Below are 13,874 nucleotides of genomic sequence, written 5' to 3'. Positions count from 1 at the left end.
TGATTTGTTTTAACTTTCTCCAGTCAAAAATTTTGTTAAAATCAACATGTTCCTGCAAATATTTTGATTTCAGCAAATACTGCATTTTCTGGAGAGGAGTAGAAACTGTCCCATTGAAAAAATTTTAACCAGCTCTACTAATAACAGAGATCTTCATATTTGCATCCTACCCATCTTTGGCATAGCATTATAAAGTTGTTTCAGAGTTGCAATTAAAAAAATAAAAATAAAATATCCTCTGTAAAATAATATAGGGCCTCTGGGATTGTACTCAGTGGTTATATATGATGCCAATTAAATGTAGCACACCTGAAGGACATTTCTTGAGAAGTATATTTTATTGGACCACACAATAATTGTAACAAAATCGTATTTAGTAGAAGTGAGAATGTTTCATGGCAGTGCTGAGAATCAGAATATTTTGGGTCTGTGTGTGAAATATGAAAGGTCTACTTTTGTTAACAAGGCTATTGATATTTTTAATGAAAGTCAGTTTTTCTTAGCACTACTTTTTTAAGGAGAGTGAAAAATGTTTTATTTTGTTGTCTGTTAATTTCCTCATGTAGAATTATTCTGTTTTTATTTCTTATCACAAATTTTTTGTTCCATAATAAAAGAGTTGTGGTGAGGAGTGGGTGTTGGGGGCTGGGAGCAGAGCCAGGGCAGCCACTGTGGCCAGAGGCTGGGGCCAGGGGCAGGGCCAGAGAGAAGTGGGGGGCAGAGTGAGGCTGGGTGGCGCTCCCTTCCCACCCCCCAGCGTAGGTGGTCTGGGCTCTGCTGGATCCCACTGGATGTTCCTCCACTCTCCACTAGGATAGTGCGCCCTACGGTTTGGGGACCACTACTCTGTTCTTTATGACAGATAGGTTTCTCATATCATACCTGTGCAATTGTTGCATCTAAATTACATGGCTGTAACACATCATCTAGTTTCTTGATTTCCTATAGCTATTTTATAATAAATCAAATAAAATAAGCTGTCATATCTTAAAGTCAAGGAACTAGTTTGTTGCTCTTATTTTGTTCTAATGGCAAACCACATCCACTTTTGAATGTCAACTACTGAATATCATTACAGGAATCTCTATCTGTACAACAGAGAACAAATCTTTAAAGATAGAAACAAGACCTATGGCACCATTTTAAAATTAATGCACATCTTCTAGAGCTACATTTGTGTGCAACATGAATTAAGGAAAGAGGGAAAGGAGAGTAGTGTGAGAAAAGGTGAAAAAAGAGGTGGGGAAATAGGCTTAGCGCTGACTTCACATGTAACAATGAACTGTTCACTGGGTGTTAGCAGTGGGATGGGTGGAGACAAAGGAGAGGAGTGTATTGTAAATTAGTATTATTTATATAGTATCATCCTGTGACAGGTTTCCCATTTTATTATGAATTTCTAGGTCACTGGGTGACAGTAAAATGTTGCTTCATAGTTTTTTCTAAAGCTCAGTTCTCTTTTTCTGGAATACAAAATAGTGGTGCTTGGAATCTTCCCTTACTCCTAAAAAGAGTGACAATAATTCTAGCTATAAAATACTAGAAATCTTCAGTTAGAATCTTACAGACACAGTGGCAGTAGATATATATTACACTGTGTGAGAAATTGGTCCACATTTCCCCTACCTCATGTCATGTAATCCTATTGACATCAATAGGATTTTCTGAAGTGTAAGTCAGTGCCAGTGTCTTTCAGATGCTAAATTACACTGAGATGGCTTCTTCCGATCTTCATTTATTTTCCTGGTGAAAGATAAAACATTGTGAAAAGAGTATAGACTAACCTGAGTGTCCTGGCAAACATTATCTCCACTCTTAAAATAGATGACAGTGTCCACAAATGTATGGTTTTGTAATAGTGCAAGCAAAACCAGAAGCTGTCTGACTTCTTACTTTGTTTAAACGCTTTGGCTTAACTTGAGTAAGAAATATGTTGTATATTTATTAGCCAAATTCTATTGTCTCATGTAAAATGTTTATTGCAGATCTTTATGGTTATTTTCTAATAATACCCCTCTCACAGGAGACCCAATCCTGCAGAACTTTGCTTGTGTGAGTGTCCCATTTAATTTAAAGTTAATGGGACTACTCCAATAAGTAAAGATGTGTTATGTAACCAACAGGTTTTTCATTAACATTATAACTGGCTTCCATTTTAGCTTCATCAATCCTGAAGAGGGAGAAGCGGAAAAGGACAAAGAATGTTCATTTTAACTGTGTTACCGTGTACTACTTCACAAGAAGGCAAGGCTTCACCAGTGTTCCGAGTCAAGGAGGAAGCACATTGGGTATGTCCACTCGTCACAACAGCGTGCGTCAGTACTCCCTTGGAGAATTTGCAATGGAACAGGAGAGGCTCCATCGAGAGATGTTAAGAGACCATCTAAGAGAGGAGAAACTTAACTCTTTAAAACTGAAGGTAAGAATGGTAAGGAAACCTTGCTTGCTCCCATTTCCCATATTTTAAATGGATACTATCAAGACACCATAGGCCAGACAATTAACCTGGTCGCTTTATCTGACTTCATCAAATTTAAATTCAATAGAAAGTGTTCCTCTGATTTTTAAACAGTTCCAATTAAAACAGATTTTTGTTTGGATTAGATACATTCTTCGAGTGCTTGCTCATATCGATTCCAATTAGGTGTGCGCGCCCCGTGTGCGCGTTCGTCGGAAGATTTTTACCCTATCAACACTCAGTGGGTCGGCTGAGTCGCCCCTTGGAGTGGTGCCATTGTGGCGCCGGATATATACCCCTGTCGACCCAACGGCCCCTCAGTTCCTTCTTACCGCCCGTGACGGTCGTTGGAACTGTGGAGCACGGCTTTCCTGATCTCCACTTCCCTAGCTTACTCGTTGTTCTTTACTGTTAATTGTGTTTATAGTTTGAGTTTTTACAGTTGTAGTTAGCGTTAGTTGTTGTGTATATGTATAGTTAGTGTATATAGTTGAAAGGGGGATCGGGGATTAGCCCCTTTCCTCCTCCCTGGTGCCAGGCTCGTGCCCAGGTCACCAGGATTCAAACCATGCTCGGCATGCCAGAAGCCGATGTGCACGGATCCCCACGACTCCTGCCTCAAGTGCCTAGAGGAATCCCACCTTCCAGAAAAGTGCCGTATCTGTAAGTCATTTAAACCGAGGACGAAGAAAGAGCGGGTCTTTCGACTGAAACAGCTCCTCATGGAGGCAGCACTTAGCCCTGCAACGTCGGTACCGAGCGCTCAACAGCCTGCATCAGTGAGGAGCGCTCCCGAGAGAACAGGAAATGCCAGGTGTTCTGCTCCTTCCAGGGACGCTCCCTGGGCTCTCTATCAGACGTTTTCCTCATCCCGTGGAAGAAGCACCTACTCTACGCCTTTCCACCGTTCCCGCTGGTCCACAGAGTCCTACTAAAGGTTCGCAGGGACAGCACCCACCTGATCCCGATTGTTCCAGCGTGGCCGAGGCAGCATTGGTTCACCATGTTGTTCGACCTCTCAGTGGCAGACCAGATCCTCCTGCCACTCTGGCCGGATCTCATAACACAGGACTTTGGCAGACTTCACCATCCGGACTTGCAGTCTCTTCACCTCACAGCATGGTTGCTGCATGGTTGAGCCAGTCTGAGTTGTGTTGCTCTGCCTCGGTCCAACAAGTGCTCTTGGGCAGTAGGAAGCCTTCCACTAGGATGACATATCTGGCCAAGTGGAAGTGTTTTTCCTGCTGGTGTGCTCAACGTAACTCAGTCCCCACACAGGTGTCAGTTCCTACTGTCCTGGACTACCTCTGGTCTCTGAAAGAACAAGGCCTAGCGGTCTCTTCCATAAAGGTGCATCTGGCAGCCATCTCTGCCTTCCACCCAGGGGAAAATGGCTAATCAGTCTTCTCTCACCCCATAGTTTCAAGGTTCCTCAAAGAATTGGAACATTTGTACCCACAACCTAGACACCCGACCCCTACCTGGGACCTCAACCTGGTGCTAGCCAAGCTTATGGGGGCTCCTTTCGAACCACTAGCCACCTGCTCACTGCTGTACCTTTCCTGGAAGACAGCCTTCCTCGTCGCTATTACTTGGGCAAGACGAATATCTGAGCTTTGGGTCCTGACAGCAGACTCCCGTATACGGTGTTCCATAGGGACAAGGTACAGCTGTGACCACACCCCTCCTTCCTCCCTAAGGTGGTGTCCGCCTTTCATGTCAATCAAGACATCTTCGTTCCAGTCTTTTTCCCGAAGCTGCACCCATCGCATCGGGAACAACAGTTGCACACCCTAGACGTTTGCAGGGCTCTCGCGTTTTATATCGAGAGAACAAAACCCTTCCAAAAGTCGCCTCAGCTCTTTGTAGCTGTGGCAGACCGGATGAAAGGCCTACTGGTCTCATCCCAACGAATTTCATCTTGGGTAACGTCCTGCATCCGTGCATGCTATGATTTGGCTCACGTTCCGGCTAGCCACCTCACCGCCCATTCTACTGGAGCTCAAACTTCATCTGCCGCCTACCTGGCCCATGTTCCCGACCAGAAAATATGTTGGGCAGCTACCTGGTCATCGATTCACACCTTTGCCTCACATTACGCTTTGGTTCAACAGTCCAGAGACGATGCAGCATTTGGCTCAGCAGTTTTGCATTCTGCAAAATCTCACTCCAACCCCACCTAGGTAAGACTTGGGAATCACCTAATTGGGATCGATATGAGCAAGCACTTGAAGAAGAAAAGATGGTTACTCACCTTTGTAACTGTTGTTCTTCGAGATGTGTTGCTCATATCCATTCCAAACCCGCCCTCCTTCCCCTCTGTCGGAGAAGCCAGCAAGAAGGAACTGAGGGGCCGTTGGGTCGGCAGGAGTATATATCCAGCGCCATAACGGCGCCACTCCAGGGGGCGACCCAGCCGATCCACCAAGTGTTGCTAGGGTAAAAATCTTCCGACGAACATGCACGTGGCATGCGCACACCTAATTGGAATGGATATGAGCAACACATCTCGAAGAACAACAGTTACAAAGGTGAGTGACCGTCTTTTAATCTACAGGCAATGCAATCAAAAAATGGCAGCATGGTGCTAGTGATGAGATATGGAAAGTGAAACTGACTGGTTTCTTTTCTTGACCAACTTGAACTAAATGCAAAAAGCAAACATTAATGTTGAAAAGTGCATTCCATTTTTGAAAAAATCATTTTCATCTTCCACCATATTATAAGCAGCATAGGTATGGATGCTTATTTTAAAAAATATATATTTTTAACCAGAAAGTACGCCATTAAAGAAGAAAAACTTGCAAAATTTCAGCTCTTTGTTTGACCTAACTGCTTGATGCGGGTGCTTAGCCCTACTGATCCAGTCTCTACAAATTGGAAATATGGTCCTGCGTTGGCTTTTGAAATACAGCACAGTAGATGTTCAACATGTGTGTGCTTTTTACATTCAATGTATCATTGAAAAATTATGTTTAGAAACACTCGTCCTATTCACGAATCTTATTAAAATTAGTAGCAAAACTCCCATGGAGTTAAACTGGAAGAAGATCGGGCAAACTAAGAATATGTATTGTTTCTGTTGTTCATTTTATTTTGGCATGGTTGTAAATTAATCAATGTAATTAGCTTTGAATGATTTTTAGAATTGTAGCCTAACTGCAGTCCTTTTCCCACTATAAAATTATGCTGAGATTACATCTCTCTGTTTCAGATACCACTAGCAGGCAGATTCCCAAAACAAACTGGCATTATTCCGAGTTTAGAACATTACTCATATTGCCTCTCGGGCATTTTTTCACAGGTTTCTGCCTGACCTCCTTAAGAAGTCTATGTGGCTCTTACTACACAGACACTGTTGTAATTACTCTGCTGTTTACTCAAGTTTCTAGTTTGAACAGTGAACAGGTTTTTTTTAATAACTTCTAACCCTCAACTTTCATGGTGCCTAGGTGAATGAAAGACAGACATTGGAATGGATTTTAGGTGGCAAGCCACAACTTTATTGACATTGGTTGGGGCTGTATATTCCCTCCCATCTGATACAGCAGGCGTTTACCTGAATCTGGTGTAGGGTTATGGTGCTCCCACCAGATAACCAATAATTTGGTATAGACTTGTCCCTGAGGACTCAGCTCACTTCTGAGTCCTCTAACCTTCCCACTGCCCAGAGAATAAAGGTTACCAACATGGGCTTCGGGCTTCCCCGTCTCCTTACAGGCACAAGATCCACCAATGAAAATCCCAGATCTCATTTACCTCTAGCGCTCTCATCCCTTTCTCTCCCTCCTGGGAGTGGCAGATACTCTTTTTTGGTCCATTGAGCAACATGCCCCAAACCTGATGAAGCAAGGGGGGAGGCACAGTTTTTTGGGGGCACAGATTCTCTGACCAACCAAATCCTCTCCTGCTGAGACTAGATGTGGAGCTGGGGAGGGTTGTTTAAAGTAGACAGTGACCTGTAGTCAGGATTTTAAATTCCTGTAAATCCTCTTTTCAGATATTGGTGTAGCAATAAAAGTTTGATTTCCATTGCACCCCCATTTCCATTGCACCCCCTCCTCCCAGTCTCTAAATACTGGATTAATTCCTGTAGCTAAATGGAAGGGCCTCACCTACAGATGGAAGTTTCTTCCCTCACTATTTCTTAGCAGCTGGTGGTGACTGTGGGGATTCTGTTTTGGGGTAGTAGGTTTACTTTGTATTGCCATCCGCACACATTCAAAACTCATGAGTCAGGCCCCTAAAATCTTGAGACTGATTTAAAAATCATGAGATGTTGTTTTTTAAAACTAGTTCTTTTTATTTGCCTTCTGATTGTTGAGCCTTTGGCATATGTTTGGGTTTATTTTCAAGCTTTTCTCTGCAACCATGAGAATTAGAAAGGTGAGATTCTTTCATAATCAGTTTAATTCAGGACCATGGCTTTAAGAAAATAACAAATGTGCGATTCACAACAAAACCACGAGAGCTGGTAACACTTTCTATCAGAATATGTATTCCAGATACTAGTCCTGATTCTCTTCTCATTTAAACCAGTATAGATCACTGAAGTCAATGGAGATGCTGGTGTTAAACTGTTATCAATGAGAGGAGATTTGAGCTTAGTATGTTGAGCTCATAATGGGAGCTCCACTCCCATTGATGCTAATGAGCACCATTTTGAACACTTTACTCCAATATTACTCATTCATGCCAGCTTTCTTTTTTCAAAAAGTGGTTGTGAGGAGGAAGAGGGGGAGAAATAATGTTATCATTGAGTCCCATTCAGTCACAGTCAATGTTAGAAGTTTGAGGGAACATTTATTGTCTAGCCTTTTAGACAGTCATTCTGAAGCATCAAAGATGTTTTATTTACTTACAACAGTTGGGCCTTGTTGATTTCTGTTTAGGAGATGGAAGAGCTGTTTTGCCATTTGACCTGTGTCTCAATGAACACAAGGAAGAAAGACATTACAGTTCTTAGATGATAATATCAGTGATTATGATCTTGATTTGAAGCATTCTGCCCAGGAGTTACATGTAAATTGCTATACAACTGCACAGAAAGCCATTTCATAAAATGAAGTAGGGAAAGTTTTTTTGTTTGAAAGGTTTTTTTTTTTAATTTACTGTAAAAGCTGTATGTTAAAAAAGAAAGAAATCAATAGGTTTTATTTCCATTCTCCTGGTTTGTTAATTTCTACATTGCATCAAATATGTGGACTCCTAGGTAGCAAACATGACATATTGTGGACCTCATTCAGAGATGAAAATGTCTGATAAAAGGAGTGAGGATCTATGTTAGGTACTTTGTTTTTTGTTGTTGTTTTTGTTTTACTTGCTGGGAATAGTAGTTTCTTATTTAGCTCGCCATATTATTAAAATCAAAGAATTATTTTTAAAAAGACAAAGATTATTTTAACCATTTAAGCACAGGGCAGGTTTGGCATGCTAGCATTGTTAACAGATCAGCAGTGGTTTGTGAAAATTCTAATTGCTGAGTTGGAGCGTAAAAATCATCCTGCCTACAAGAAAGAGACATGGGAGGATTTACTTTAACAAATTGTCATTTGAGGAAACATTAGTAACCTCAATAAATTCACCAGCATGACATGAGTGATTTGAAAGTTCACAGATCTGGGAACCAGGATGTGTCAGCGCATTTACCTTGCACCAAGCTAGACTTTGCTTTACACATTGCAGAGGTGAGCTTCCTGAATACGAGAGAATCCAAAGCAAAGCCACCAGAAAAGAACTTAGTTGTCTACTCTACCGCAGTATAGGAATAGGATTATTCTAGCAACCCTTTTCCCATTTAAAAAAAAAAAGTTAAACCATTATTCCAGGCCTTCTCCATCTTTTTATGAGTATCTAACAGACATCAGAGAATGTGCTTAAAGAATAGCTGACAAGGAACAGTATATGTTCAAGTCCAATTTTCTAGTCTCTGAATATCTGTAGGGAAGATCTCTATGCTATTTTGTAACTGCTATATAAATTAGGTAAAATGGATAAAAAAAGACAAAATGGTATGAATATGGTGCATTTACCTTTCGCTTGTGGAGATATGTGTTTAGCACTTTACTAGAAGAGCTATTAGCTGCATAGTAACTGCAATAGACAGGTTTGAAAGGGCTCAGTGCATTCACATCTGTCTTGGAAATGTCAGTAATGGGTGAACTGATTTAATATTTTCAATATTTGGATTGCAGCTGTGCAGCTCTAAAAAATTTAATTAACCCTTAAACTCAAGAATGTATATACTTCAGTGCACACAGTTATGGACAACTCCTGTGATTTTTAGGAAGGTCTATTAGGTTCCTTTGATTATATTATGAATGTCTCTATTTTTCAGCCATTCCCCCTCATTTTGAGTGTACTATGCAAGTAGATGCCAGGAGTTCTAGCAGCAAGACTCAAACGGAAAGAAATTCACCTGCATTATTATTTTGCCCTGTTTGCACTCTGGTGAAACCTGCTGCAGAAACTAAGTTTCCTTCACCTGATTCCCTTGTGGAGAGAAGTTTTCAGCTAAGGGGGCAGAGAGGAGTGTGGCATAAAGTTCAATTTCTCAGGTTTTATAGAGGCGAAGCGAATTTCACACCAAGGCCTTAAGTGTACATCAGCCCTTGTTTAGTCCTTTGCACTGCCATGAATTTCACTCTGATAGCTTTAAAATATAGACTGTTATTTCTCCCTATACCATATTTTACTCGGATTAGCAATATTGTAATATTCACAAAGGGATTTAATGCTCCTCTAAATTCTTTCATGAAAATGTATGTTGTGACCGTTAATAGTGTCAAGCTCCCCTTTGAATTTAGCTGATAAATTGCTTATTTAGGAAGTGGTCTACAGTAACTGGGAGAAAATGTGTCACTTTTTATTCTGTGGTTATTCTGTGCCATCTAATTCAGAGTTGCTGTCACCATGCAGAAGAAAAGGTAACAATAAACTTGCCAATGAACCTTGATTATTAGCAGTTGAAAGACTTGACTATAAGTAATAAGTCACTACCTGGCCTGAGGTATAGAACTGACTTTCGTATGACAGATTTGGGATTATGTGATCTAAAGGCTGTGATCCAAATGTTGCAGATTCTGACTTATTTGTTGACAAAAACACAATCCTGTTAGGAGCATGTGTTGGTTACCAATCACCCAGTTCAACTTCAGTTTCACTTGCAAGCATTTGAAAACGATGAAAATATTGGCATGAAGGCAACAGGTTATACAACTCAAAGAACGAAATCAAACTGGTATGAGCATAATCTAATGAGATGAGCACAAGACTGGGATCAGGAGACTGGGTTTAAATCATGGCACTGCCACTGCATGTGATCTTGAGCCTGAGAAGAAGTCTGGACACCAATGTAATATGGGAATGTTTATAAGTATTAAATTCATTAGAGTCAAATCAGTGGTTTTAGGACTGATGATAAAAGCAGAGGAAAAATTAAACAAGAATAAAAGCTTGTATAGCAATTTTTCCATATACTTAACTTTTTACCTGTCACTGGATAATTCAATTATTTATCTTTTTGCTAGAAAGAAAATGATTAGCATTTGATAACTGAATAAACCATGGATCATCATCAGTTCTTCGTTGGTCTTTGGAGGGTGCTAATCAAAAGTCACCAGAAACTAACTCAGATAAGAGAGAATCATTCACGTGGGAGGGGAGATATGAAGATACAGACCTCTTCAAATCCCCACATGACACAGGAACATGTTTGTGGCTAAACTGTTGCAGCATAGATACAGATTTTATTTTTACTAAACATGAGCCCAACCTAAAATAAAAAATAGGAGATATACCAATCTCCTAGAACTGGAAGGGACCTTGAAGGGTCATTGAGTCCAGCCCCCTGCCTTCACTAGCAGGACCAATTTTTGCCCCAGATCCCTAACTGGAAGGGACCTTGAAGGGTCATTGAGTCCAGTCCCCTGCCTTCACTAGCAGGACCAATTTTTGCCCCAGATCCCTAAGTGGCCCCTTCAAGGATTGAACTCACAACCCTGGGTTTATCAGGCCAATGCTCAAACCACTGAGCTATCGCTCTCCCTCAAAATTCACCTCCAGATCCAAAGTCTCTGAATGTTCAAATCCAGGGGCCAGCAGAGAATATCTGTATTTTATCATTCCCTACTCTATTGTATTCATCTCCAAACATGTACTGCTCTGTCAGATACAAACTTCTAGCTAGCAGCTTGAAAATATTTCTCTTTCTGAATAAAAAAACTTATTTTTCTACTGTCATATCTTTGGACTGAGAAGAGGCAGAGGAAGAGCACCACATCTTATATAATGGGTACAGTTAATAACTGTTTGTTGTGACTAACAAAATTATTAACAGTTTGGGGGCAAACAGAATAAAATACAGATTTTTATCACCTTAGGTAATATAAAAATGTGTGATGTTCCCTACGCCAGCACAACTTTCTTTGTTAAATTTCTCCTTGTATTATTTGTATTAAACTGCTTTTAATTGCCTTTTTTTTAATTGGCTGCCACGAGCAGGAACTAAGTTTTAAATCAAGAATTATATTTTAATTTTGTACAGGCAACTGATTGACATTGCTCTGCTTAGTAAGTGGTTTGAGGGGGTGTAACGAAGTGGGAATGTTCTTAATTTTTTCTCTGAACACTGTGTGGGCTTCTCAGTTTCCCCTATGCAGTTCTTAAGTATCTAGTTGGTGGGATAAGGGTGTGTGATTGTCGCAGAGTCCTAGAAAGGCCAGTGTGATACTGTCTGCACAGAGAATTGCTGATGGCCTATGTCCTGGCAACTAATGGCCTGGGCCCCTCCCCTGCAAAGGTGCCAACTGAAGGTGTTGGAGAACAAAGAGATCAGGTGACCCTCTGGCCCAGGGAAAGGGACAAAGGCCAGAGGAGGGGTTTGGAGAGTTTTAGTTTGGAGCTGGCTGGGAAAATGGAGAGAGGCCAGATGGGGTTCTGGCCTCCCTGGCCCCAAGATGGTCCTGACTGAGGGGTCCTGTTCTCTGTACCTACAAGCTGTTTTGGACTCTGTTCCTGTCATCTAATAAACCTTCTGTTTTACTGGCTGGCTGAGAGTCCCATCTGACTGTGGAATTGGGGTGCAGGGCCCACTGGCTTCCCCAGGACCCAGGAAGGTCGAAGCTGTGTACGCTTCTTGCCATGGAGACAGTCTGCTCACAGAGTGGAGGCTCGCCCAGAGTCCTGACTGGCTTTGTATGGAGTAGTTCCAAAGCATCGCCTCGATGACTCTGTGACGGGGGGAAGGGAAAGTAACTGCAGTGTGTTAATGTAGAAAGTTCTGTATGCTCAAATTAGTAAGACTGGTATAGATGGGTCCATAGTGTAAACTGGACAGGGAAAACATGCTAACACTTCTCTAGCAACAAATATGTTAAAGCATAGTTCACAAGGGAAGTTTTATCTTTTGCTATCTAGTGCAGAGAGGGCTGACATCTAGGGAAACAGAAAAGAAGAAGAATATGAAGGTTTTTCAAGAGATGTTTTAAAGATACCTGTATATAACTGAAAAGAGAACTGGAAGTATCTAACCATAAAGGATTTGAATATTATGGGGCTAACAGACATGGCAGCTGAAATGAAAATCACTGGGGATTAAACTCTGAAGGTTGCAGTTTGTTTATAAAAGTCAAAATACATTGGAAAGAGGAAGAAATAGTATGTCATAGGGGAAGTTCTAGAAATGGCAGTCTAACTTTGTAAGAAACACAGGTAGTGATGAAATATTAACAGAGGACATACTACTTTACGCTAAGGAAATGTCTTCTTGTTTGTCTATTAGTAAGTATATGCCCCCCTGCCAGTCGGGAATTGAGGGTCAGCTCCTTGAATGGGGCAGGGAGTTCCTTTAATCCTGAGTTTGCAAGGAAATGGGTGAATGATCTGTCAGATCTTTTCAGTCTTTAACATCGATGATTGTTACTATTCAAGACTGGAGGCCACAAAGACAGTGAACTCTTGATAGGAATTCACTTTCTAAACTACTTGAACAATGGCATGAAATGACAGCTGTAATCCAGAAGGTTGTGCAAAGGGCAAACTGTAAACAGAAGTGGGAGACTTAAGGTACCTAAGACAAAGCAGAGCATATAGTAAATAAATGCAGCAGTAGTTATATGGATACGATACAGGACTGCTTCCTTATACATTATGTAAAAGAAGATACAACTAGAAAGAGAGTAACAGAGATGGAAGGATTAAGTAGTAGAGAAGGAGGAATATCTAAGCAACAATGGTAATTTTACCATATACAAACATTAAAAACCATAACAGAATTGGAAGCACATGCACTGACTGTGAATTTAAGTATTATGCTTATACCTGAAACAAAAATTAAAAAGTGATAGCAGGTTAAGCAGAAAAGGATGAAGAATAATGTTGTTATAATGAAAGTGTAAGGCATGTATTTGAATATATATTTCCTTATGGATAGGAAAATATTCAGATAAACTCACTGGGTACCAGATCTTGAGGTCCTTATGCTGATTTTACTCAATCCTTACTCAAGCATGCTCCCATAGGAGTACAGAATAAGCTAATATGGACAAGGCTTGAGATTTTGTCTGAGTAAAACTGGAATGAGAACCTCAGGATTTGGCCCTGAGTTTGTGTATTGGTGCCTCAAAGTGTGGCATCAGAGATCTGAAATAATAAATCCAAACAAAAGATGCTATATTGGTGAATGTGTGATCAAAGTTGTCTCCTTTACATTCAGTGTTTTTTTAATTTGAAAAATACAGCAGTGTGTAAATGTGACATTAGGTGAGGAATTAATCCTACAGAGGTCACAAATTCAGAGATATGGGCCCTGATCCTCTGCAAGTGTAAATCAACATACCTTCATTGAAATCATTGTGCTTAGGAAAGATGAAGACTGGGAATGTATGCATTTGGTTTTCCACTTAAAAGGGTTTTTCATAACAATAACAAAGGAAGCCTCACTTGACAAAACAAATTTGTATTTCTGCACTTGTTGAAATGTTTGCTTTGTTTGTAAAAATATATTGAATATCTCAGTAGTATACCACAGTGCTCAATTTGTTTAGCTTGAAATTGGAAGGAATGTACAATTTGTGGGATCCATATGTGCCCTCCTTGAGGAAATGTTTTTAAATCCTTGCCATTTGGTCCACTCTCAAGTCAAATAGTTTTCTCTTCAGAAGTATGTTTATAAGCCCCAGAAATGTACTCTCTGGTAGGGATAACTAAGCAGTGAACGCCATCATGGACAAGGAAATTAGTCCAACCCTGCCTTCAAACTGGGAAGCCAGGCATATGTTAGAGCAGTCTAAAGGGCTGGTCTGGTCCTTGGATCCAGGGAATGTTAAAATGAATTAAAGCCACCTTTCCCCTTGCAATCCCAGTCTTTCACCCAGGCAGCTTGGCTGGAACAGCAAATCTGGCCCAATGCTCTCAA

The 13,874-nt window shown here is 40.8% G+C and overlaps 1 protein-coding gene across 6 annotated transcripts in view; it reads left to right on the top strand.

Annotated features, from left to right (window-relative positions):
• CSRNP3 (cysteine and serine rich nuclear protein 3) overlaps positions 1-13,874 on the top strand; it is a 162,819-nt gene that overhangs the window by 133,678 nt on the left and 15,267 nt on the right. For all 6 annotated transcript variants that reach the window (XM_050916859.1, XM_050916856.1, XM_050916860.1 and 3 more), the window contains exon 3: positions 2,160-2,419. In XM_050916859.1, the coding sequence (XP_050772816.1) occupies positions 2,160-2,419 (260 nt within the window). The remainder of the gene's footprint in view (positions 1-2,159; positions 2,420-13,874) is intronic.

Source organism: Gopherus flavomarginatus, chromosome 10 (assembly GCF_025201925.1).
Source record: "Gopherus flavomarginatus isolate rGopFla2 chromosome 10, rGopFla2.mat.asm, whole genome shotgun sequence".
Lineage (NCBI taxonomy): Eukaryota > Metazoa > Chordata > Testudines > Testudinidae > Gopherus > Gopherus flavomarginatus.
This window is presented reverse-complemented; position numbering and strand designations above follow the sequence as displayed.